This window comes from Colossoma macropomum, unplaced genomic scaffold (assembly GCF_904425465.1).
Source record: "Colossoma macropomum unplaced genomic scaffold, Colossoma_macropomum, whole genome shotgun sequence".
Classification (NCBI taxonomy): Eukaryota; Metazoa; Chordata; class Actinopteri; order Characiformes; family Serrasalmidae; genus Colossoma; species Colossoma macropomum.
In genome coordinates this window covers 30,334,756-30,356,946 of record NW_023494799.1, presented here as the reverse complement: position 1 = coordinate 30,356,946, position 22,191 = coordinate 30,334,756, and the positions used below count along the sequence as shown (strand labels likewise).

Here is a 22,191-nt window from a genome sequence, read left to right as displayed (position 1 = left end):
CAGCACAAGCTTCGTTCAGGTTCGTTTGGCATGAAAGACGTCTGTCAAAAAGAAGAATTAAAGAATGATTTCTTTTCTTAAAAATCATTTAAAATAAAGCACACACAAATTAATAGATGCAATGAAAAATGAATAATAAATGAAATCAACACAAATCAGTATATTCACACAGTGATGCATTAATGAATGTTTGTAGAAACAGTGATGATTCAGAAAGCTAAATAATATTCTATATAAATATTAACAAAGGTCAATAAAAATGTTTTTAAAATATATATATATTTAATAAATCAGTACAACTGTGTGTTGTGTGCATTTCATTCTTGGTCTTTTGCAGGTCAGCTGTATATTGTGAACATTTTTTGCATTCATTTCATTTATTTGTTTTTTATTTAATTCTTTTTTCCTTTTTGCAGAAAGATTGTTGCTATAGAAACATTATTGCTGAAGAAACATTATTGGAGGTTAGCAGACATGCTAGAGTCTTTTACAGGTCATCTGTATATCCACGTCTGCACATTAAACATTCCTTAACTTTTTTATTCTGTTGATAATTTTACTGTATTTTATGTTGATATTTTATTATTGTTATTTTATTATTACTTTTGCTAAAAGCAAGTGAACAAATCAGCTCTATTTGGAACATCTGCTACCAGTCATGGCAGACACTACAAAGTCGCTCGTGGAACACTAATACATCTTTGACACACAAGAGAAAAGTGGACAGTTGGAGATATTGCCTAGTCAGTGCTGCCACCCAGTGGATTTGCTCCAGTATTGCGCTGCAGTGTTGCTTAAAAGCACTTTGGTTGTATCAGACTGGACTAAGAAAAACTTGTTAATCACACTTCAACCATTTAGAGCCCATGTGTCAAACATAAGTTAGGCTCGTGGCACAATCCTATTCGGCCCGCAAAATTACTTTAATTTTCTATTGTTATTAGCCCGTTTTACCTTGAGATGCACTACAATCCCCAGCATGCACTGCAACGTGGGCCAGCGGTTACACAAAAAGAAAATATATCTGGTGTTTAGTTAAAGCAAACAGGCAGTTTTGAAAAAAAAACTACCTAAAACAATTTATTTAGAATTATTTTTGAATATTGTTGCAGTTTTGGCATATTTTGAGTGGTCCGTTCTGGTCATGGCAAAATGTTAAGTGCAAATTAAGTAAAAACACAGATGGCCCACAGATTTGCTGAGATTTTTTAATATGACCCTTTTAGAGGTTGAGTTTGACACCCCTGATTTAGAGCATCAATTAGACTTGAAAAAACAATGTTTTTATGACTTTTTTTTACTTAAAACGTCGTGTGTATATATATATATATATATATATATATATATATATATATATATATATATATATATAGCAACAGCATGAAACAGTAAACCAATACACCACACGATCACATAAATACGTAATTATCCAGGCATGAAAAAAACATAAGCATACCAGCCATACATATATGGTTTTTAAATAGAGACTGAAATTATTATACTGATAAAAATGACGACTTGCAATGTGATAGATGATGACATTGTCCAAAGTCTCAAATAGTCTCAAAATAGCAGTGTAACCATTACTCTCATTCTAATGCACTGTAGATGCTGTTGCCATGGCGTTATGTTAAAAAAAAAATCCACAGAATCTAAACTGGTCTTGTTTATGAGAAATTCTGTAGTAAGCCACAGTTTTTTTTTTATTAAGTTGGTGCGTATAGATTTTTTAAGAGGTGTTATAACACCTTGTGAATTTAGGTTGATATTCTTCTGTGTGTGCTTTGTGGGGTTAGGGGACACAATACGTTCGAAAGGACTTAATTTGCTTCGTTTAAGACGGTGTTTAAGGGCACATGCCTTCCTTCATTGCACTAGACGAAGAACCGCCTTTTACCTGCGGTCGCCCCCTTCAGACGAAGTGAAGGGAACAAGGGAAGACGCTGCGGAGTGGAGCGCAGCCAACGCTACACCACGCCGTACACACGTTTAAAGACTAGCACCTGGGAAAAGTCGTGTTTTGGTCTCCGGAAGTAAACGTTCTTTTCTTTGCTGTAAATCCCAGTTTTATTGGTAAGACGTGAGACACGGTCGACTGTGCCATTTTATATGGATAACGGAATTATTATTTTTTTATTTTGTTCGCTTCTGTTATAGTTAGCTAGCTAACCTTAACTGTTACCTGTCGTGAGGAAGGCTAGTTAACTGACGCCCTCCCGGACACTAAAGGTAAGTCGAGTACCCTGTTTGTCTTGTTTGCCGGTGGCTAGTTTCCTTAAGTACTTAGCCAAAAGTGGGTAAACATGGTTTAGTAAACAGGTGTTGTTGGTTTTCATGTGACTAAATGGAAACGTTGGTGGCTAACATTTAACCTTAGATAGCAGGTTAAAGGCGGCTTTTAACTAAGTGTTTTAGTACCACAGTCAGTCTGTTTTCTGTATATGTTGTGTATCACCAACTTTGTAGAGACTTTAGGCAGCTCTTTACACCCACGGTTCTACATCATGTTTGTCCTCCTCTAACACACCTGATTCAGCTAATGGCGGGATCTTGAGACACAGCACATGACAGAGCTGTACCATCTATTTTAACAACTTTATATATATATGCAGAATATTTTTATAGAGTATAATTATCAGATGTCTGAGCTGTTTTGTGATATTAAGATTATACTTTTAACCAGTTGAAGTTTCCTAAAGCTGCGTTTGGTGTATTATGCCTTCTCTCTCTGTGTCCATTGCGTCTATATTTATATGTAGGCTAGTAAATAGCCTAGTAGGCATTAAATAGGCTAATGTAAGTCTTAATAGTTTACTTTGCAAGTTACTGTTAATGTTTTCAGTGTAGTAGGAGGCTTCTTCAGAAATGTGTACTGTACCGCAGTGGCCAGAACTTCTTTAGTCCTCAGTGTGTGGCGAACTGAGAATGAATTTCCGGTGAAATTCAACTCAGCAGTAAGAGATTCTAAAGAATTAGTGTGTTAATGTGTTAATGAAAAGTTTATAGTCAAGCTTTTTAATTGTTTTTGTTGTTTTTAATTTATTTTTGCTTTTGTTGGAGTCTGATTTTACTCTCACCTTTTGTAAAAGCTCTCAAACCATCTGTCCCAGCTTATATTATCATGACATTTGAATCCTTCTGGATTATATAAAGGAAGTATGATTCAATTGGCAATTGTTCACTGTATCATTGTACAAATGTCCATATCATAATTTATCATACACACGTATGATTATTGATTTATTTCATTTCCAGTCAAAGCAGCCAGTAAGTACAAGCTTACTGGTTGCTTTATTGTTCAGGGTCAGGAGAAAGAACCTCAGAAAACACACTATTAATTACAGCTTCAGCAACTAAATTTGGTTTCAGTATTAAGTTTGTCACTCTTCTTTATTACAGCTTCCTTTTTTTAGGAGACTTGCTTTCAGTTTTTTTTTTTTTTTAAAGAAACCTACAGGGATATTTTTCCACATTTCTAAAGTTCAGTCTTAAAAGCTGGTTGCATTTTCTAATTACAAATTTAGATTCACCAGTCGTTACGCCCCATCTTGTGTTGTAGGGAAATTTTTTGTTTTATCCTTTTTTTTATTTAGTTTGTTTAGTTTTGTTTTTGTTTTTTGGTCTAATTTCCTTTTCTCAGCTTGAGACAGCTGCACATCTTTTTTTCAAATCTGAAGCAGCAGTAGAGCTTTTTTTAGTTCTCTTTTTTTTTTTCTTGTTTCCTCTCTCACAAAGATGAAAGCTTTAGGTCCTGTTTATCTGATAGCGACTGTTATCGTGGCCTGCGAAGTCTTGTGTGATCTCTGTAGCTTTTAATAATTCTTTGAATTCTAGTTTTGGAAACTCCTGGTGATTTCTGACAATTCTGTATATATTCTCATTCACTCTTACACTCAAGGAACCCTTTGCATGACCAGTGAAAGATTATTTGCATCGTGAAAAGGTTCTTCAGATTTGTGGAGAATGTGCTGTAGATGGTTCTATATAGCAATTTTTTAAGAAGGGTTCTATATAATACCAAAAAGTGTTCTTCTATTGTTACAAGCTTGCCAGTGTTACAATAGCAGAACACTTCTGGGTGCTGTGTAGAATCCTTTCCAAAAAGGTTCTGTATAGAACCATCTGCAGCATATTGTCCACAAATCTGAAGAACCCTTTCATGATGCAAAGAACCTTTTAATCAGGCAAAGGGTTCTTTGAGTGTTCATGAAAGTACCATCTTTTTTTTCATACTTATATTTCATTGCACATGTTTATCTTGTACATTTCTTAATAGTGCATTGAGGCGTGTCAAGCATGTGTACTCAACCGGACAGATTAATCATATGTGTGTAACATACCTTGCGAAATAAACCTGATTTAACCAGATTAAACCAATTAAGACCACAGTCTCAGATTTTCGTTTTGTCCTGCCCTGACTTGTCTGCGTTCATGGCTTTTAAAACGTCCATGTCTTAGAGCAGGTCTGGCAGCTTGTAATATCTTACTCACCACCACCTACACGTTTACTGGTTTTGGCAGGTTTACCTTATCTACTACTGTCTTAATGCGAATACTATTTGGCACCTGCCAAACATGGAACCAAAGACAAAGCCTCAGAACAAAAACCTGGGCCTGCAAAGCTAATTAGTCTTCTCACCTCTGAGGAGTCATAATGGGTTCATTTTATCGATAAGTTTGTTCTGACTGCAGCTGAAATCACTGAGATAACATAACAAAGAATTGGGTGTATTTTCTAGTGCCGAGATTTCGCAACATTACCGTAACACAGTGAAAACAAGCTTCCTCCCACAGTCCTCCTGCATCAGTAGATTAGACCAGTGCTCACTATACTTAAAGCTGTCAGGGTGGGAGGATTTTATTGTAAACTTTTTTAGGAACACTGTATTTTCTGGGACAAAGTATCCTGAGTCAGAGGCTTGTGTCTTCTGAAGCCATCATATATGATGTCTTTTCAGTAGTATGTTAAATTTGCACGCTGTTGCAAACTGTGTGGTCTCTTTATAGTGCTGAGGTAACGTCCTTCTTAAAGACCTATCCAGGCAAATAAGACCTATATAATAAAATTTCTCAGACCAAATGTGTGCCTGCATCTCTGTATTTATTTAGAACTAGTTGATGCATGTGTTCTGTATGGACCTTAAAACTAGTTATTCGAGCTGTATGGAAATGTTAAGGGTTCTTCACAAGGTTATATGCTGACTGTACTCTGCATTCTCATAGAAACGGTCATTGGGGTGGTACCCCTCGAGGGTACATCTTTAGTGCCTTTGGTTACTTAAGGGAACATAATACCATATTCTGTTGCAGTTATTGTTTTTAAGCTGCATTGAATCTATACACCATTTAAGCTGCATTGAGTCTATATACCAGAATATAAATGTTGCCTTAAATAACTAGAGACTGTTGTACTTTTTGAAAGTACGTTTCAGTCGCTTGTGCTTGGGTTTTTGTGTTTTTTGAACAATTGCTTCTGATTCAGTGATGGCTCATTAAGTTACACACCCTGTATGAGCAACATCAGCTGAACCTTCTCACATTTTACTACGGCTACATTCCCACCAAGCTTAGCTACTGTGTGACTTTGATGTTCATTAAACACACTCACAGACTGGAGCCAGTTGTCTCATCTAACAGGAACTGTGTACATGAAATCCCAAGGATTTGGTCAGGAATTATAATGGCAATATGTAGGTGGCATCCACATCCAAATGAGAGCCCACTTTCCAAAAACGCCTTTTTGGGAGGTGCTTCACTTCTAAAAACAAAAACATGGGAGGTTTAACATTCATTTATTTGATCCCTTATTCAAATACATAAGCTGAATATGTAAATTAAAGCTATTATGAGATCAGATATTCATTTATGAAAATAACCTCTCACCCCCGACGTGGTGCTCCCCATCGCGACTGTGGAAAACACTGCGCATGCGTGTGAGAAAACAACATGCCTGGCTAGCAGTAAGTAAGCCCTGATTGACTGTCAGCCTGAACCAGCCCACGTTTCTCCACCAACGGAAGCTTTTCCAAAGCTTTTCCGCCCCCTGATGTAAGCAGTTTTCTCCCAGCTCACTTCTGATAATTTGCAACATTTCAAATCAGTGTAACAGAATGTAGCCCTGTGTTTACAGGCAGTGAGAATCAGGCAAATAGTTTCTCTGCCAGTGAACAACAGCGAGGTGTCTTTGCTCGGCCTCCGGCGTGCCCCAGCTTGTCCCCTTGTTTGAAATAATAACACAAACCAAGCATGCACTCTTCTCATTGGGTGGAACGAAGAAGCCTTGTCATCAACCCTAGGAGAGCAAGTATTAGCTTCACATGGTGGAGTGGCCTTTAGCACATTGAAGCCCTATTGGAAAACAGTGACTCACTAACATTCCAGGAGTTAAGCACACTGTTGTGTATGTTGTTGTGGGAGGTCAGGACATGTAGTGCCATGTGAGGAACTGCAAAAACTGTAAGTTGTTTTTCTGTTGAACTGTTCATTTGGGTTATTCCTGTGGTGTAAAGATTACTAGACAGAATAACAGCTTTGCAACGTTTTGCACTCATTTCTTTTAAAAGGCGAAACTTCTTGTTTTCCCTTTTGCCTCTGAAACATCGGATTAACTGTCATATTGCATCAGTGGGCGTGGAAAAATACTATTAACAAGTAATAACATGTTTCATCGCCCCCTCCCAACTCCTCTAGTAGATTAAGCAACAAGCTCAGCTAGATCAGAGACCCTCACTGATACCATGTTTCGCTCACACTGTGGTTTGGAATAATTTCTGATACATGTAATGAGATTTGTACACAAAAATACAGATCCCTAAATGGTTCTTGGCTTTGGTTGGAAAAAGGCTTAAAATGGTACAAGACCTTCAAATTATGTGGATGTTCTTTAAATGCTGGAAAAGTTTCTTTACATTGACTGTTATTAACAAAACTATTAAGTTAAAGAAACATCCATTGAAATGTTCTTTAGGGAACCAGAGATTGGTCTTCTATGGCATATTATGTGAGCAGCTTAGTAGTGTCTTTTAAGCCGAGTAGGCAAGGAGAACTTCATCACAATTACTCAACTTATTCTCCCAAAAAACAGGTGACAATGTACTCAGTGATCATTGTAGTACAAATAGACTTGTAGAAGTAAATTCCAATGTCCTTGAGCTAATGGTCTTTTATGAGGTTCCCATGTGTTTTGAACAAACCTGGTAATTTATAGACAAGATTTCCAGTCATTGGAAACACCTGGAAAATAGGAAAATGGAAAAAAATGTGCTGGAAAAATTTGTGAACTCCTGGAAAAGTTGGGGTATTAAGCCACAAAGATTGCATATTGTAGCATATCTTTCTTCAGCTGACCCAGTTTCAGTGTCCTTTTATACCTAATAACCAATTGGTTGAGTAATGGTTTGTGTGTGTGTGAGATTTGATTAGTTAAGAGTTTATTAGGAGTTGTATTGTTGACTTTAGTGTTTAATTGGCAAATGTCTGTCATTTTAAGATGGTCTTTAGTGACCAACATCTACTGTGAACATAAGTAAAGCAGATTTTTTCTTCAAACTGTCCTGAAAAAGTCCTGAAAATGATTGAAAAGTGCAAGAACCCTGTTCTAACACTGATCAGAAAAAAAAACTGTATATTACTTTTGAGTCAGAAAGCAGATTACTTTTTTCCCCCCATTTATTCCTCTTGCCTTGAATTCAGTTTCATTGCCTCTTTGTCATGTAAATCACATTTGTCTCCATTTGTTCTCTTATGTGATTAGTCTCTCCTCAATTTGGTCTAGTTTCCATCTGCAACTGTCCCCATCTGCAGATTGTCTTTTTAATGTGCACAACATGACCACAATCTGCTGTGCATGTGGTTAGACTGGCACATAGACAACTTGACAGCTGTCTTGCAGTCTTAAACACATCTGATGATCAATTAGGAACCTGCTTCTGTGTGTGTCCAGTAACGAAGCTGTAGAATTCCATGTTATCAAACATGTCAATTAAGGTGCATACAAAACAGCTTGCATTACGTTCTGCATGTGATGAGCTAAGTAACCTTACGTTCTGATTTGCTGTTATTTGTGGAAAAATGCATCTACTAGTGGTTTGTAGAACTGTGCAAAAGTCAAAAAAGCATTTATGTTAAGTTTATTTAATTTCTTGTCAAAAATGTTATTTATTTTTCAGGAGATGTGTCTGAGTTCGGGTGTAAGCTATTCCACCTGGATAAGGAAGGGAAAAGTCAAAGGAGTCAAGTGGGGAAAAAAAAGGAGTTGCCAAAACTAAAGTTCAAAAGATTATTAAAAGATGTAGAGAAAATAACAACCATGCAAGACCTGGTAGATCAGCAAAACTCTCACCTTCAGATAAAGAGTACTTGAAACTTTCACTCCTGCTTCAGATCTGGAAGAACATTGTGTTTCTGTTCATTCCTCTATTGTGAGAAGACAACACTGTTAGTCTAAAACTTCTTGAAGTGTAGTCATCAAGAAGCTATTACTGTAAAATAGACAGACAAAAAAAGAAGAAAATTTGCTGCTGGTGTTCTAAGAACAATGGATTGGGCATCTTTGGAGGTGTGGAAAAATATCCCTGCACATTTCTTTGAAAAACTGAAAGCAAATCTCCCAAAAAGAATGGAAGCTGTAATAAAAGGCAAGAGTGCCCAATCCTAGTTCTGGAGATCTACCACACAGCAGAGTTTAGCCCCAACCGTAATCTAACACACCTGATCCAGGTAATGAAGGCCTTCAGGGGCATGTGACAATTAGAGCCAGGTGTGTTAGATCTGAACTCTCCAAGGTGATATATCTCCAGGACCAGGATTGGGCACCCCCTGCACTAAATATAAAAAAATGATACATGTATCTGTTAAATATGTTTTCTGCTTTCTATCTGATGCATAAAACGAATAACCTGTGCTAAGTGAGTAGTTTGACTGGAAACTAAGTAAATGAAGGGTGGTCTCTGACTTTTGCACAGTACTGTATAATTTTCTCTGTTTGTAGATAATCCTTGTGTGCGCAGGGCTCGTTGCTAATTGGTGCAGTGCTGTGGTCTGGGACTGAAGTTGGAGAATGTCACTAGAGGCATTGGGATGGCAGTCCCTTTTGTGGTGTAGCTAGGTGGAAACCTGACAGCCAACAACAACAGACTTGTTGTGATTTGTGTATGTAGCCAACAGGTTGGCTTCAAGCAAAGGAGTTGTGTGTAGCCTGTTTTTCTTGCTTTTTCCATGTAACTTCGCTGAGCATGGCTAAGCATGACAAACTGAAGAGGAAAGCCATAAGGGTGCTTTAGAGTGAATATGTGCATTAACAGTGCATTACCAATGCCCCAGTTTGCTTTGTTTAGGTTATGTGTGCAGTAGGTGTGCAATATTTTCTTAAATGCATAAATGGTCATGTGCCATTTGGGGAATATCTATACAATATTAGACTATGTTAAGGAGCTGGTAAGTAGAATTTAAGCTCATTTGTCTAGTTTAATTGACACTGTGTCTTGATTTTTCAGATGTAGACCCCAGAGAAAACACAGTTTGGTTGAAACACAATCAAGAGGCTGAATTCCCATCGTTCCATCATCTGCCACATCTGCTACATCTGCTGTACAACAGACACAATGGATTTCCCTTTTCATCTGCAACAACGCAGAAACCGCAAACAGTTAAGCTGGAGGCTTACCCCTACCTAGCCTGGACTCTTTATTGAACGACGATGACAATGTGCCAGAAAGACTTCTCCAAATTTTAGTGCTTTTGTGTGTTGATTGGTGAGCTGAACTCCAAAGTAGCCACGGTCCTCCTGGCTCTCGCGCCATGTCCCCTCCTCTCCTCACCCCAAACGTCCTGTGTGGCTTGATGCTTGCCTGTGCCCTCACTGTTCTCTGCACACCAGACTGCACTCCTCGCAAAAGTGTCCCATATGAAAGTAAGATACACAGTTCTAGTATCCAACTGTACTTAATATGTGCATATCTTTCCTCTGTGGGTTGATTTCCCAGACAAGGATTAAGTTTAGTCTTGGACTATATTCTCTTTTCAGTGAAGAATCTCCATTCAGAGTGCTGTGTAGTTCAGAACTAGATTTCAGGAAACCGAGTTATGTTTCATTGCTAGATCATATCAGTAATTATTTCTTTTGCCAATAAACCTTTAGGACTTGGCAGATTGTGCTAGTTGAGCCATCCATGCCCTGCCCACAAATGCAGTCTTTCATAGCAGCAACTATTCCAAGGTTATGTTCCAAGCTTTATGTTGGCAAAAAAAACCAATTGTAATTGTGTTGGTGCAGGTCACTCTGTTAGGATAGATTGAATCAGTAAGTCTCTAAGCACCTGACCATTCATTTGCGATTCAAGATGCATTGAAGAACGCATTTGTGGGTGGGGCATGGGCAGGCATGCTGATGCATATCTCTGCTGTCAGACCAAAACCTCGTATCTCCATTTTTGTCATTTTTCAATATTTGAAAATACCTACTGCCCTTTACATTGTGTGTAAATTTCAAGATGAATGGACCAAAAGAAACAGCCCAAAATTATTGGGAAAAATGTCTTACATTAAAAATTAAAAAATTGGGAAAAATTGACTTACATTAAAAGTAAAGTAAGTTTTTCCTTCTCCTGTAAAGTTACTTTTTTGGTCTGACAGAAGTGATATATACCTTTTTGTATATTGCCATTCTTATTTATACAGGGAGATTCACTTGAAAGAGGCCCCGAATATTTTGTTGTAACTCCAGTTAGGATGAAGCAATCTGAACCAAAAAAATACGCTACATACCTTGACGTATGTGTAATCGATTGCATTACATGCGATGCTGGAAGTGATCTCCATTTTGTGCCAGACACATGAAGGGGTATGGGGGTATGCACCTGGAAGTTGCAAACAGAGGTTAAACGTCGCAACAGCTGTCCGGCGCTTGCCTCATTACTACGACGCAGGGGCATCCCGGCTTGTTTTGTTCAGATTGGTTCATCCTAGTGAGAGTTATTACAGAATGTTCGGGGTCTCTTTTAAGTGAATCTCCCTGTAAAATAGTTCTCCAATTCACTTCTGTTTTTTAACCAATCAGGTAACCATTTTAAAGTGTTCAGGGAGGAAGGTATTTCCAATTACTCCTCCATGCTGATGAGAGAGGACCTGGGTCTGCTGATAGTGGGAGCCAGAGAAGCCATCTATGCGCTTGACATCAAAGACATCTCTCTTGTCAAGGATAAGGTAGCTTTTTAAACTCTCTCTGAGCAGCTGAATTCGTAGTGTTCACTAGATGCAGTTAAATACAGCAGCTTTGCTAATTTGATTGTGCTAAATATATCAGGTGAGCTGGCAAGTCACACAGGCAAAGCAGAGCGAGTGCACCTACAAAGGAAAGCATCCTGATGTAAGTTTGCTCTTTCTGTATTTTCAACACTCATACGCTGATGCATGCTACAATTGAGAAGTTTATAATCACCAATAAAAAGTTTGAAATGAGTGTTTCTAATATATAAAACATTTTTTGCAGACACATATAAAATGATTGTAATATGATGCTAGTAGTGTGCAGGTTTCAAATAATAATAGGAAACTGTAGGTTCACTGTTTATCTGCTGCCACTCAAACCATTTAAAAGAAGATAGCATTACTGAGTCAGAAGAGAAAAAATACTTAAATTATGATGTGTGCGCTCCTTCAAGTCACCATGTAAAGCCTGGAATAATAATATAAAAGTTTGAGGCATCAGGTCTGATTTCACGGGATTTTTCAGACAACGTCATACATCTTTACATCTTAACATCACACGCCCAGTTCAAAAAAAGATCTAGCTTGCTGTTCAGGGATCAAATGCATAATCAACCTTATATTGAATATGAAAATATGATAATAGTAGATAATTCATTTACATCCTCTGAAGACATGTCTCTCACCAAGTTTTTGACTGAGGTCTCTTTGAATACTCAAAAATTGATACTCTCAAAGTACTTGAAATATTGAAAAACACATAGAATGCTGTTTGATGTCCAGTTTATGGTATTTTCTACATTGTGTGAGATATTGATATACAGATATGAAATATATATTAAGTAACTTTGATGGTAGTGTGCACAGTAGCTACTTTTGACTTTTTTATAGATTCTAATCCAGCTTTACTCTTTCAGATTGATTGTCGGAACTACATAAGGACCCTGCACCAGATCGGTGAAAATGTCATGTATGTCTGTGGCACAAATGCTTTCAACCCCATTTGTGATAACCTTGTAAGTTTATAATCACCAGAAAACCATTTTTTAATTTACAATTCCAAGTCTGTTGTTTACATTAATATCTTATTTGTTGAGCTGCGTTTCATATGCAGTAAACCTCAACTGCTGGCCCCCACAGAGGGTGGAGCTCCTGTGTTCTAACTTTTCTCAGTGTCATGCTTTTTGAAAACAAGATTAATACAAGATAAGAGTCGAAGGTTGTGATGTATTTGCTTTCCATGTGAACAGGCTTATGTTGACGGACGGCTGAAACTGGAGGGAAAACAGGAGGAGGGGAAGGGCAAATGTCCCTTTGATCCCTCTCAGAGGTACTCGTCCATCGTGGTTGGTATGTACTTCCTTGTCATAGTGCACAGAGCATGTTTCCTAATGCCTGCTGATATTTTTATTTATTTATTTATTTTTTAAAGTATATGCATCCTCTTTTCCCTCATGATCAATTTATTTTATTATTTCTCGTTTAATTACTTTTTGTCCTCTGCTAAAAGTCAAATAATTAATTTCAGACCACTCAATTTACCAACCCAAGTGATCTTTTGCTTACAGAACAAGTTGGCATGCAAGAAATCCATTTTAATAAGTATAGCAGTCTAATCATTGATTGAATTTACTGTTGAAACAACGTATACAGTATCTATCAATATGATCCTAGTTGTTTACCACAAAGGCATGTTTATGTTCCAATAATGGAAAAAACTGTATGTTCTATTTTGGTTCAAAATCAGGCAAAGGAGCTGAGCAGCTTAAAACAACTTAGACAGTTGTAGTTTGCCCATTTGGGATTAAAGTCAAGCTGCTGCTCCTGAACTTAGACTCTGAAATGTTTGGTGGTGTTAAAGTTCTTCTTGAGCTTGATTGAAAAATGATTTTACTGTCAGTGTCAATTGACCAACTTTGCCATATCACAGACAGGGTCGTAGGTTATTAAAGACACCTTCTGTGATTGTTTTATGGCTGTTGGTAGTGCTTGATACAGTGGCTGAGCCTTGTTTATTGCTCTCTTCTGTCAGATGGAGACTTGTACTCTGCCACTGTCCTTAATTTCCTGGGCTCCGAGCCAGTCGTCCTTCGCAGCTCTCAGACCGTCCTGCGCACTGAATTCAAAAGCTCCTGGCTCAATGGTATGCTTGTGTCTTCCATTTTTCTGAATGCATATGAGTTTCCTGATGTATAGCTATCGGTATGCGTCCTTCAACCCATCATAGAGCAAATTACCTTAATGCTTGTTAATACAAAAACATAAGGATTTTACAGTTTATAAAATTGAACTTTAGAAGAAGGCTGTTTTTAAAAGTGTGTGTTGAGGCAGAGGCATACAATGCTGTGCTACATAATAGCATCACAAATAATGTTGAATGCTACTTTTAGCCTGGAATGCCCCTTTAGCACTGCATTTGAGTCATTGTTATGATATTAGTCACTGTGCAGAAATAACACACTGCTTACTTACTTACACTTATCAGTGTTGCCTTCCTCTCCTAACTCCCCTTACAGAGCCCAACTTCGTCTACATGGATGTGGTCCCAGAGAGTGTGGACAGTCCTGAAGGGGATGATGACAAGATCTACATATTCTTCAGTGAAAATGCAGTAGAATATGATTTCTACAACAAGCTCATAGTGTCACGAGTTGCTCGGGTTTGCAAGGTAAAACTCAAGTTAATTGCAGTACACACTTGTAATATAGGGGTTGCATGCCTCATTTTTCACTAGTTGGTTAAAAAAGGAGCTGACTAGTCAACTAGGCATCATTACTATACTTCAAAACAAAGTGAGTGTTCCGGAAAGGGGCTGGCGTGATAGATACTGCGCTTTGGGATGTGAGATGCACTGTAAGAGTTTCTTTTGTTGTATTTTAGTAAGTGTCAGCCTCAGGCACACTGCCCACAGAGTTACACAAACTGTCTGTTGTAAACTGGATGCTAAAATCACAACAGCTTTCCTGAAGAATTTATTTCAGCTCTCTAGCTGTGCTTCTTTGCACTGTGGGGAAGCAAATAATTATTTATCAAACTAAATGCTTTAAGCAGGCGGTTGCGTCTGCTCACCATTGAGCCTTTCAGAGCAAAATAGGCCTAGCTGATGAACCAAGAACTATGATCCCATTTTAAAACATTTAGTCCTGAATTATTTGAAATCGTAGTCGAGATCCTTGTAGGTTTTCTCACTGGTCTTCCATGTTTATTTAATAGAAGTATGTTTTGTTGCACATGTTGCACTAATTGGTCTGTGATTGGATGTTTTATGTCATTCAAATGCCCCTTTCCTATCAGAGACAGCAGTTCTTGAAACCTGTCCAGTCTCGCTTATGACCAAGTGTGAGTGACAAGACAAGTGGCGTAACTATACTGTCCTAAAGTGAGCTCACCTCTTTCCGTACATCCTAAGAAGCTTATGCAGCGTTAAATCACGTCTGATACTCACAACTACAGCGCTGTTACAGCGCTCGGACAGTCATATTTTAGTATTCGTGCATTCCCAAGCAACGAAAGTGAAAGAAAGAAGGGAGTTAATGCAGTTACAGCCCTGATTTAAACGAAAGTAAACTGAGGAAGCTGTCAGGCATTGGAGAGTGGGAGAGCGCTATCTTTCCAGGCTAGCTGTTTTTAGCAGCTGGTTAACTTGAAGCAGCACTCTGTCACTCCACAACACGGCAAACTGATGATACTGTAGATCAAATACGACACAGAAGCACCACTTTCAGTATAAAAACGTACCTAAAATGAGGACTCCATTTGTCTGGTGTTGATATTGCAGTTCACCGCTTAAACTACTACGATAGAATGGACAAACCCAGTCGTCTGCTAGGCTAGTTAGCTGGTGTCTGACTACTGTGATATACTCTGATATGGACGTGGTAGGAGTGATGGCAGCAAGGCTGTGTGGTCCATCACTGACGTACAGAGCCAGCTAATGTTTGCGGTTCATACTAAGTTGACATTGTTGAGAAACTAAACAGTTTAGCAGTATTGTTGGCCACTTGTTTAGCATTAGTGACGGGATAGCCTAGCACTCGTCACCAGACAGCTAAAAATAATCTTATCTTTCTTAAATTATGACTATTACAAAAACTGTGGCCATGCTTTTCCAGCTGATAAAAACAGCTCACCAGAGACTTTCTCCCACTCTCGCATGACAGATTTATGAAATGTTCCACTGTTTGGTGAGTGTTTGTCGTGTTCCAACCATGAAGGATAAAACAGGAATTAACCACCCAGGAGCAAAAATCAGCCTTCAAACTTGAAAGAAATAACGATTTGACATTTATCGCGATATGTATCGATATCGAACGTTATGAATTTTGTTTATTGTGATAACATTTTTGGCCGTATCGCCCAGCTCTAGTTCTGCCACTTGTTCTGTTTTTATTTATTTGTTGATTTAACTGTGCAGGGTGATAGGGGTGGTCAGAGGACCTTGCAAAGGAGATGGACCTCTTTCCTTAAGGCCAGTCTGGAATGCCCGGTGCCTGGGAACATTCTGCCTTTTGTTGTCCAAGACGTCTTCCAGGTTCGCAATGACGACTGGAGGAAAAGTGTCTTTTACGCTGTCTTCACATCTCAGTCGTGAGTAAGGTTTTACTTTTGCGAGTTAGGCAGGAGATCTGCGCTGCAAAATATTGCTGAGCCTTAATCTGATCTGTTCTGCTCCCTAACATCTAGAACAGGAATAGCTTGTTTCAGTCCTGGCGAGAACTGTATATTTACTGACATGATGAAAGGCGTCATTCTTAATGTGTCTGTTTGTGTGTCTGTTTTACATTTAGGACTTCGAATGACATGTCTTCAGCAGTGTGTGCGTACAGTGTGTTAGACATGAATAAGGTGTTCTCCTATGGAAAGTATAAAACACCAATAACGGTAGAGGCCTCTCATGTGAAGTGGGTCATGTATACTGGAGACCCTCCTATCCCTCGGCCAGGAGCTGTGAGTCACTGTTTTTCATTTCATGGCATGTCTGCTGGAGAGAAAAGTTATACTTCTGTTATCTGCAGCTTTACCTTGCCGTTGCTGTTTTGCCCTTTCCTCCAAGCACTTTGAGTTGTGAAATGATGTGTTGGCAGCAATTCAAAAAGATGAACTTGTCTCGAAGGACACATGCTAGCTTTCACCCTCCCAGCTTAGTAGCATTGTGTGATAAGGAAATTCAGTTTAAAAAAAAACCCAGTTGGACAGGAACTGGGTTTAAAAAAGATTTAGTCTTTATTTATTTAGAGATTTACACCTATAATTTTAAAGGGCTCATATATTACAGTTTTACTCTATTTCATTTTTTTCCCATAAAGTCTACTTTAAGTTTTTGAGGTTATGTTCCAAAAAGTGATTCATTTTTACATGACCATTTTCCAACCTCTTTTTATCTCTTAGAATTAAACAAGCAATTTTGTTACTGTGCCTTTAAGACTGACATGTTGATGATTGACACTGATTTCTGTTCTGGTTGGCTGCCCTGTGTTGTCTGTTTCAAAAAGCTGTCTGGACTGTCTGGACAGTCTGGACACTCGTTACAAGTTCAGTGTTAATGGGTGGCATTGAACTGTTCTAGGCTGAATATGCAAATATATGTAAATGTGTTGGTTTTTGTGACATCACAAATCATTTAATTTAAAATAGGCAGTTTTTGCAGCTTAGTGTGTTCATATATGAGTAGTATGGACCATGGAGTCAATGGTATGATTTGAAATCTTAACCTACTTTACATACTGCATCAAACTCTTATTTCAGAAGGTGAGGAGAATTGGGTTTTCCATGTTGTGGGCCCTTTAAAAATGAATTTAAATTTAAATTAAAAAATTGACAAATTACACAAACTGTATAATGTAGCATGAATAGATTCTATAGTATGGTCTTTAATAGTGACTAAAGCATCCTGAAAAAAGTGAACATACACACTTGATTTACAGACAATCACGTCTGTAATCGTCAACGTCAAAGTCAACGTTTTTCTTGTGATTGTCACAGTGCATCAACAATGCAGCGAGAGATTCAGAAATACAGAGCTCGTTGGACCTTCCTGACAAAACCCTCCAGTTCATTCGAGATCGGCCGCTCATGGATGACAGTGTGAAGCCCCTCACAGGCGAGCCACTGCTGGTCAGGAGAGGGATTTCATTCACTCGCATTGTTGTTGATCGCATAATTGCACTTGATGGACAGCCTTACCTCATCATGTTCATTGGCACAGGTATGTTTATGCTGTACCTTGCATTTCCTGTTATTTCCATTTGGTGGTAAAGATCTTGTTGTGTTAAAGGCCAGTTCAGGGGATTTGTTTGTGTCGCTTTGTTTCAAAACCTGGGTGGAGTTTTGGTACTCTCCCAACAACGGTGTTGCTTTTGAAAAGTCTAAGCATTAAGCATGTACTCATGTTTCTGTGCTGTCATTCACAAGAATTGTTTTTATGTTGTGATTGCAGTTTGTTAGTTGCAGCTCTGATAAAGAGGTGAAACTGTCTGTTCATTTGAGATGCTTCTCTTTCAGACAATGGCTTTGTACAGAAAGCAGTGAACTACAATGGGGAGATGCACATCATTGAGGAATTACAACTGTTCAAAAGCCCAGAGCCAATCAGTGTCCTGCGTCTCTCCATGAGCACGGTACAAAAAACACAGTTTAAGATTAACACAATACAGTTACTGTGCATTGATGTGTAATTACATATTATATAATACATTGCATGTAGAGGCCAGATCTATGATTAGTTATTACTTACAGTCTATATAAAAAGTCCATATATGAGCAAAGCACTTGAGATACTAGCACAACAAAATATGTAATGGGAAAACTTTGTATTTCCACTTTATTAATTGGCTACAAAAATTAATGCCACTGAACTAAATTTAGTCATTCATTTTTCTTCTGTAATAGCTGTAATTAAACTGTCCTACTGCAGTCTCAGTAATATTTTGGTATGTTTTACCCCCTCAAGATTGACTTTGAACCCGATACCCCCTGCAGCAGGGGTATTTGGCAAAAGTTGAGGTCCAGCTACATCAAATTTCATGATTATAAAGTTCTGCATAAGCAAACTGACATAAGTGAACGATGAAAACAGTTAATTAATCTAGGCAATAATAAAGTAAGACACATCAAATATAATTTGATAAACTTGAATGTATAATTTGAACATATTTATTAATAAGCATTTAAAATATAATGGTCCTTGACTTTTGTCGGGTAGTAAATAAATATAAATAAATAAATAAATAAAGTAAAGCAGAAAACCTTTTTTTGGAAGAAAACGGTCTTAAATCTTTAAAAATATCTTTTTAAAAAATATTTGTCCACAGAAGACAAAATTAAAAATAAAATTCAGTTAAAATGAACAAAAGTGAAGGATATTCTCAAATAGCATTTTTTTGCTGTCAGGGAATGTACAACCTCTCTGGAAGCCCCTTTAGGTTTATTTTATTTATTTCAGAACACAAATTTTTTAGGTAGGTTCATTTGAAGTGATTTTGCCTTACATTTCCATTTTTGTCATCAACATTCTTTTTTTTCCTTTTTTATTTTATTATTTTTTTTTTTGTAAACAAACCACTACTCAGACCAAAAATGGTAAATAAAGTTAAAAAGCTACGAAATGTTTGAAATTATTAGCTTTCTGAGCTGATCTCTAGCCCTGTTGTCTGCTGCCTTCAGCTAAGTAATGTACATAAATGTATGTGATTGGATAAACTGCAGTACAGAACTGGTACAGAAGCTGCGCTGGTTCATGTTCATGTATGTTGCTAAAAATAGGACCATTTTTACTTTTTTGATTCTTCTTCAAGTGCTTGCTTCAGTCCTCTGAAATACTTTGTTTGGTCATTAACTGGACTGCTGTCTGCCAGTTGACAGCCACTGGCCTACACATTTTGCACTTGATTTATGTTACATTTGCCTCCTAAATGGCCCTAAAATGCTGCGCTGCTCTGTTAATGGACAAAGCTTTCATTCGTGAAATACTGTTCTGTTCACTTGTAAACAGCACATTTGAAACCAGTTTTTCTTAGTCCAAATTAGGGGTGGGCAGTATGACGATATTTTATCGTTACTGTGATAATTTATGTCGCAATACAAAATTTTGCAATTTTTTGATCACCCCTTATCCAAATATGCCTCTTCAAATGATTATATAAAAACAAACCTATGAAACACAATGCTACTGTGTGTTATGACTAGTCAGTAGTGAGGGCTTTGCTTTGCCTAATAACGTGTATTGTGGTTAATTATCTGGTTTGTTTTGTGTTCGTGTTAGGGCCAGCTGTATGCTGGTACAGCATCTGGCGTGGTGCAGATGCCTTTGGCTGATTGCGGTCGCTACTCATCATGTCTAGACTGTGTTCTCGCCAGAGATCCTTACTGTGCCTGGGATCTGAGTGCTCACCACTGCACCGCTTTACCCAGCCAATCGAAAGATGTGTACGTAGAACCTGTGAACATATTAATAATATACACACATTCCACACTGGCTACTCTGTGTACATACTTTAGCATTCTTTTGTAGTCTCAACTTGAGTTTTGTTTTTCTGTTCAGTGCTATGTAATTTTTTGTGAATACCTGCTCTGACACATCTAATTAAGTGCATCAGATTGGGTGGATTTGGATATTTTGGGATTCTTGAAACTCCTGTTTATGTGCCTAGGGCTATATTATAGAAATTTCTTAAATTCTAAATTAAGATCAATTAAGGTGCAAGAATGTAATTGCTGCTCTATTTAAGGTGAAACCGAAAAGTCGAACAAAATGCTGTCAAATAAAAAGCCAGCTTTAAAAATTAAGATAAACATTAATTAGCATCATTTTTGCAAGGCCCATTGGGCTAGTGTTTAGTTTTGTTTTTACTGTTTGGGACAATAAAAACATTTTGAATTTGCTTTGGTTGGTGAAATCGTTCTGGGACATTGCAGAATAATCAGGCACTCTTACCTTACAAAAACAAGTTTACTCGAGCAATCTTTTATTCAGAATATAATTTATACCAAAGCCATCAGAGAATATTATTGTACCATGATATAAATTTTTGGCCATACTACCCAATACTACAGTGTAGACAGTTTAACTAATGTATTCCATTTGTTTATCGAATATTTTGCATTTGTCTATTTGATTGTAAGAATAATTTCTGATCATTACTATTATTATTATTAAGCATATTTCTGCACATTTTTGTACTGCACTGGCAGATAATTACTTTGACAGTTTCACTTAACATCACCTAAAATAAATGAAAGTATATAATATTTTAACAAAAATCTTGTAATGAAAAAATAGACATCATTGAATGAAAGATCCATCAAGAATGCATAGCTAAGCATTTTTGTGAGAGCGCTTTCTCCAGAGGCAGGTCATTGGGAGCCTTCTACAGAAAGCAGCTGGGTTTTTCTGTCTCACTGAGACTGAATAACCCTGCTCAGCTCTTCCACACTGCAACACACATGCCTACAAAAACAGAGAATAAATTAGAGAATAAATTGACAGTAACTCATGTGTACAGATGTCTTGAAATCCTTTATTTTTTTTCTTTTCTTTTTTTCAGTGATTTGGTGCAGAGTTTAAAAGAGGGGAATGCTTCCCGCTGCCCTGACCCAGGTACTGACTTCTTCCTTTTTTCTAATTTATTTGAGTTGTTATTGTAGTATTATCTGTATTGATAATCTGCTTATGCATACTGTAGACCCTCTGGTGCGGAAGAACAGAACCCTTGTGCTGGGCAACAACATCAAGCTACCATGCCAACAGGACTCCAGCCTGGCTCAGGTGAACTGGCAGTTTGATGGACAGCCGCTCAACCCTTCCAGCAGAAAGTACAGCATCTACAACGATGGCCTCCTCATCTATAATGCTTCAGTCTCTGATGCAGGCCGCTATACCTGCAAGTCAGTGGAGCAGGCAGTCAGTAGACGGTACCACAGGACACTGGCCGTTTATGAACTACGCCTTGTATCAGATAAAGGTGACAAAGACCAAATTTTGAGTGGCGTAGTCACAAAAAAGCCTCATATGTCACCAACTGCTGTTCCAAATGTGGACCCAGCATCTCCACAGCGTCTGAACACAGAGAGCAGCTGGGTGGCCATGCAGGTCGCTCTGGTTGTGGTGTCTGTGATGATGGCAGCTTTGCTGCTGTGGAACCTGTACATGGGCCATCTGCAGCTACAGAGGTGCTGCAGGCAGCAGCACAAGATGCCGCCGCACTGTGACTCTGTTGCACATGCTTCGCACCAGGACAGTGCCTCGGACAGTACTGAACCACAAGCCGGACTGTTTCTGAATGCAGAAAATAATCATAGGAATGGGAATAATGTGGGTTCTTTCAAGTACACCATTGACGAGTCAGAGATTTAAGCTTTTTGTACAAAGGGAGCCGTATGTACAGTTTGTGAAACCTCACATTGGAGGTAATATGCGAACTGAGGATCTTCGTCTTTTTTAAACAAGATTGTGTTCACAAGTGAATGTTAATAAAAATATTTTTGCTTCAAATGACAATGCTGAGTAGTTTTCTTAAATGGTGAGCAGTATCTCGTTCTGCCATGAAATTTTATTTAATTGTTGTGGTGGTACTTGTAGAGATGATCCCTATGGTCAGGGGCAGGAAACGAAAAAAGCTAACAAAAAGCAACAAAGGTAACACATATATATATATATATATATATATATATATATATATATATATATATATATATATATGTATGTGTATGTATATATATGTGTATGTGTATGTATATGTATGTACTTACACACACACACACACTTTTTTTTACAGATGCAGTTACAGACTGATGTTCATCTGATTCTCTGCACACTTTGTTGCCCCAGTTTGTGTTAGTTATCCTCTAGTGTTCATCAGTGGTCACAGGACGCTGCTGGCTGGATATTTTCGGATGGTGGACTATTAGTTAAGCAGCGACTCTGAGGTGTCTGATCCTGAACACACACTAGCACACCACCACCATGTCAGTGTTACTGCAGTGCTGAGA

At 38.0% G+C, this 22,191-nt stretch overlaps 1 protein-coding gene across 2 annotated transcripts; it reads left to right on the top strand.

Moving 5' to 3' along the window:
* Positions 1 to 1,917: 1,917 nt before the first annotated feature.
* On the top strand, positions 1,918 to 21,700 carry si:ch211-129c21.1 (uncharacterized protein LOC563087 homolog). Of its 2 annotated transcripts, none has more exons than XM_036586090.1 (15): positions 1,918 to 2,229; positions 9,495 to 9,910; positions 11,057 to 11,202; positions 11,303 to 11,365; positions 12,123 to 12,221; positions 12,456 to 12,555; positions 13,238 to 13,348; positions 13,722 to 13,873; positions 15,620 to 15,792; positions 15,993 to 16,152; positions 17,188 to 17,410; positions 17,707 to 17,822; positions 19,466 to 19,629; positions 20,748 to 20,800; positions 20,886 to 21,700. In XM_036586090.1, the coding sequence occupies exons 2-15, from the start codon at positions 9,799 to 9,801 to the stop codon at positions 21,554 to 21,556; spliced, it is 2,343 nt and encodes a 780-aa protein (XP_036441983.1). In that variant the 5' UTR covers positions 1,918 to 2,229; positions 9,495 to 9,798; the 3' UTR covers positions 21,557 to 21,700. The 2 variants fall into 2 exon arrangements, with proteins under 2 accessions (XP_036441983.1, XP_036441984.1); XM_036586091.1 differs by lacking the exon at positions 1,918 to 2,229 and adding an exon at positions 6,343 to 6,456.
* Positions 21,701 to 22,191: the final 491 nt, after the last annotated feature.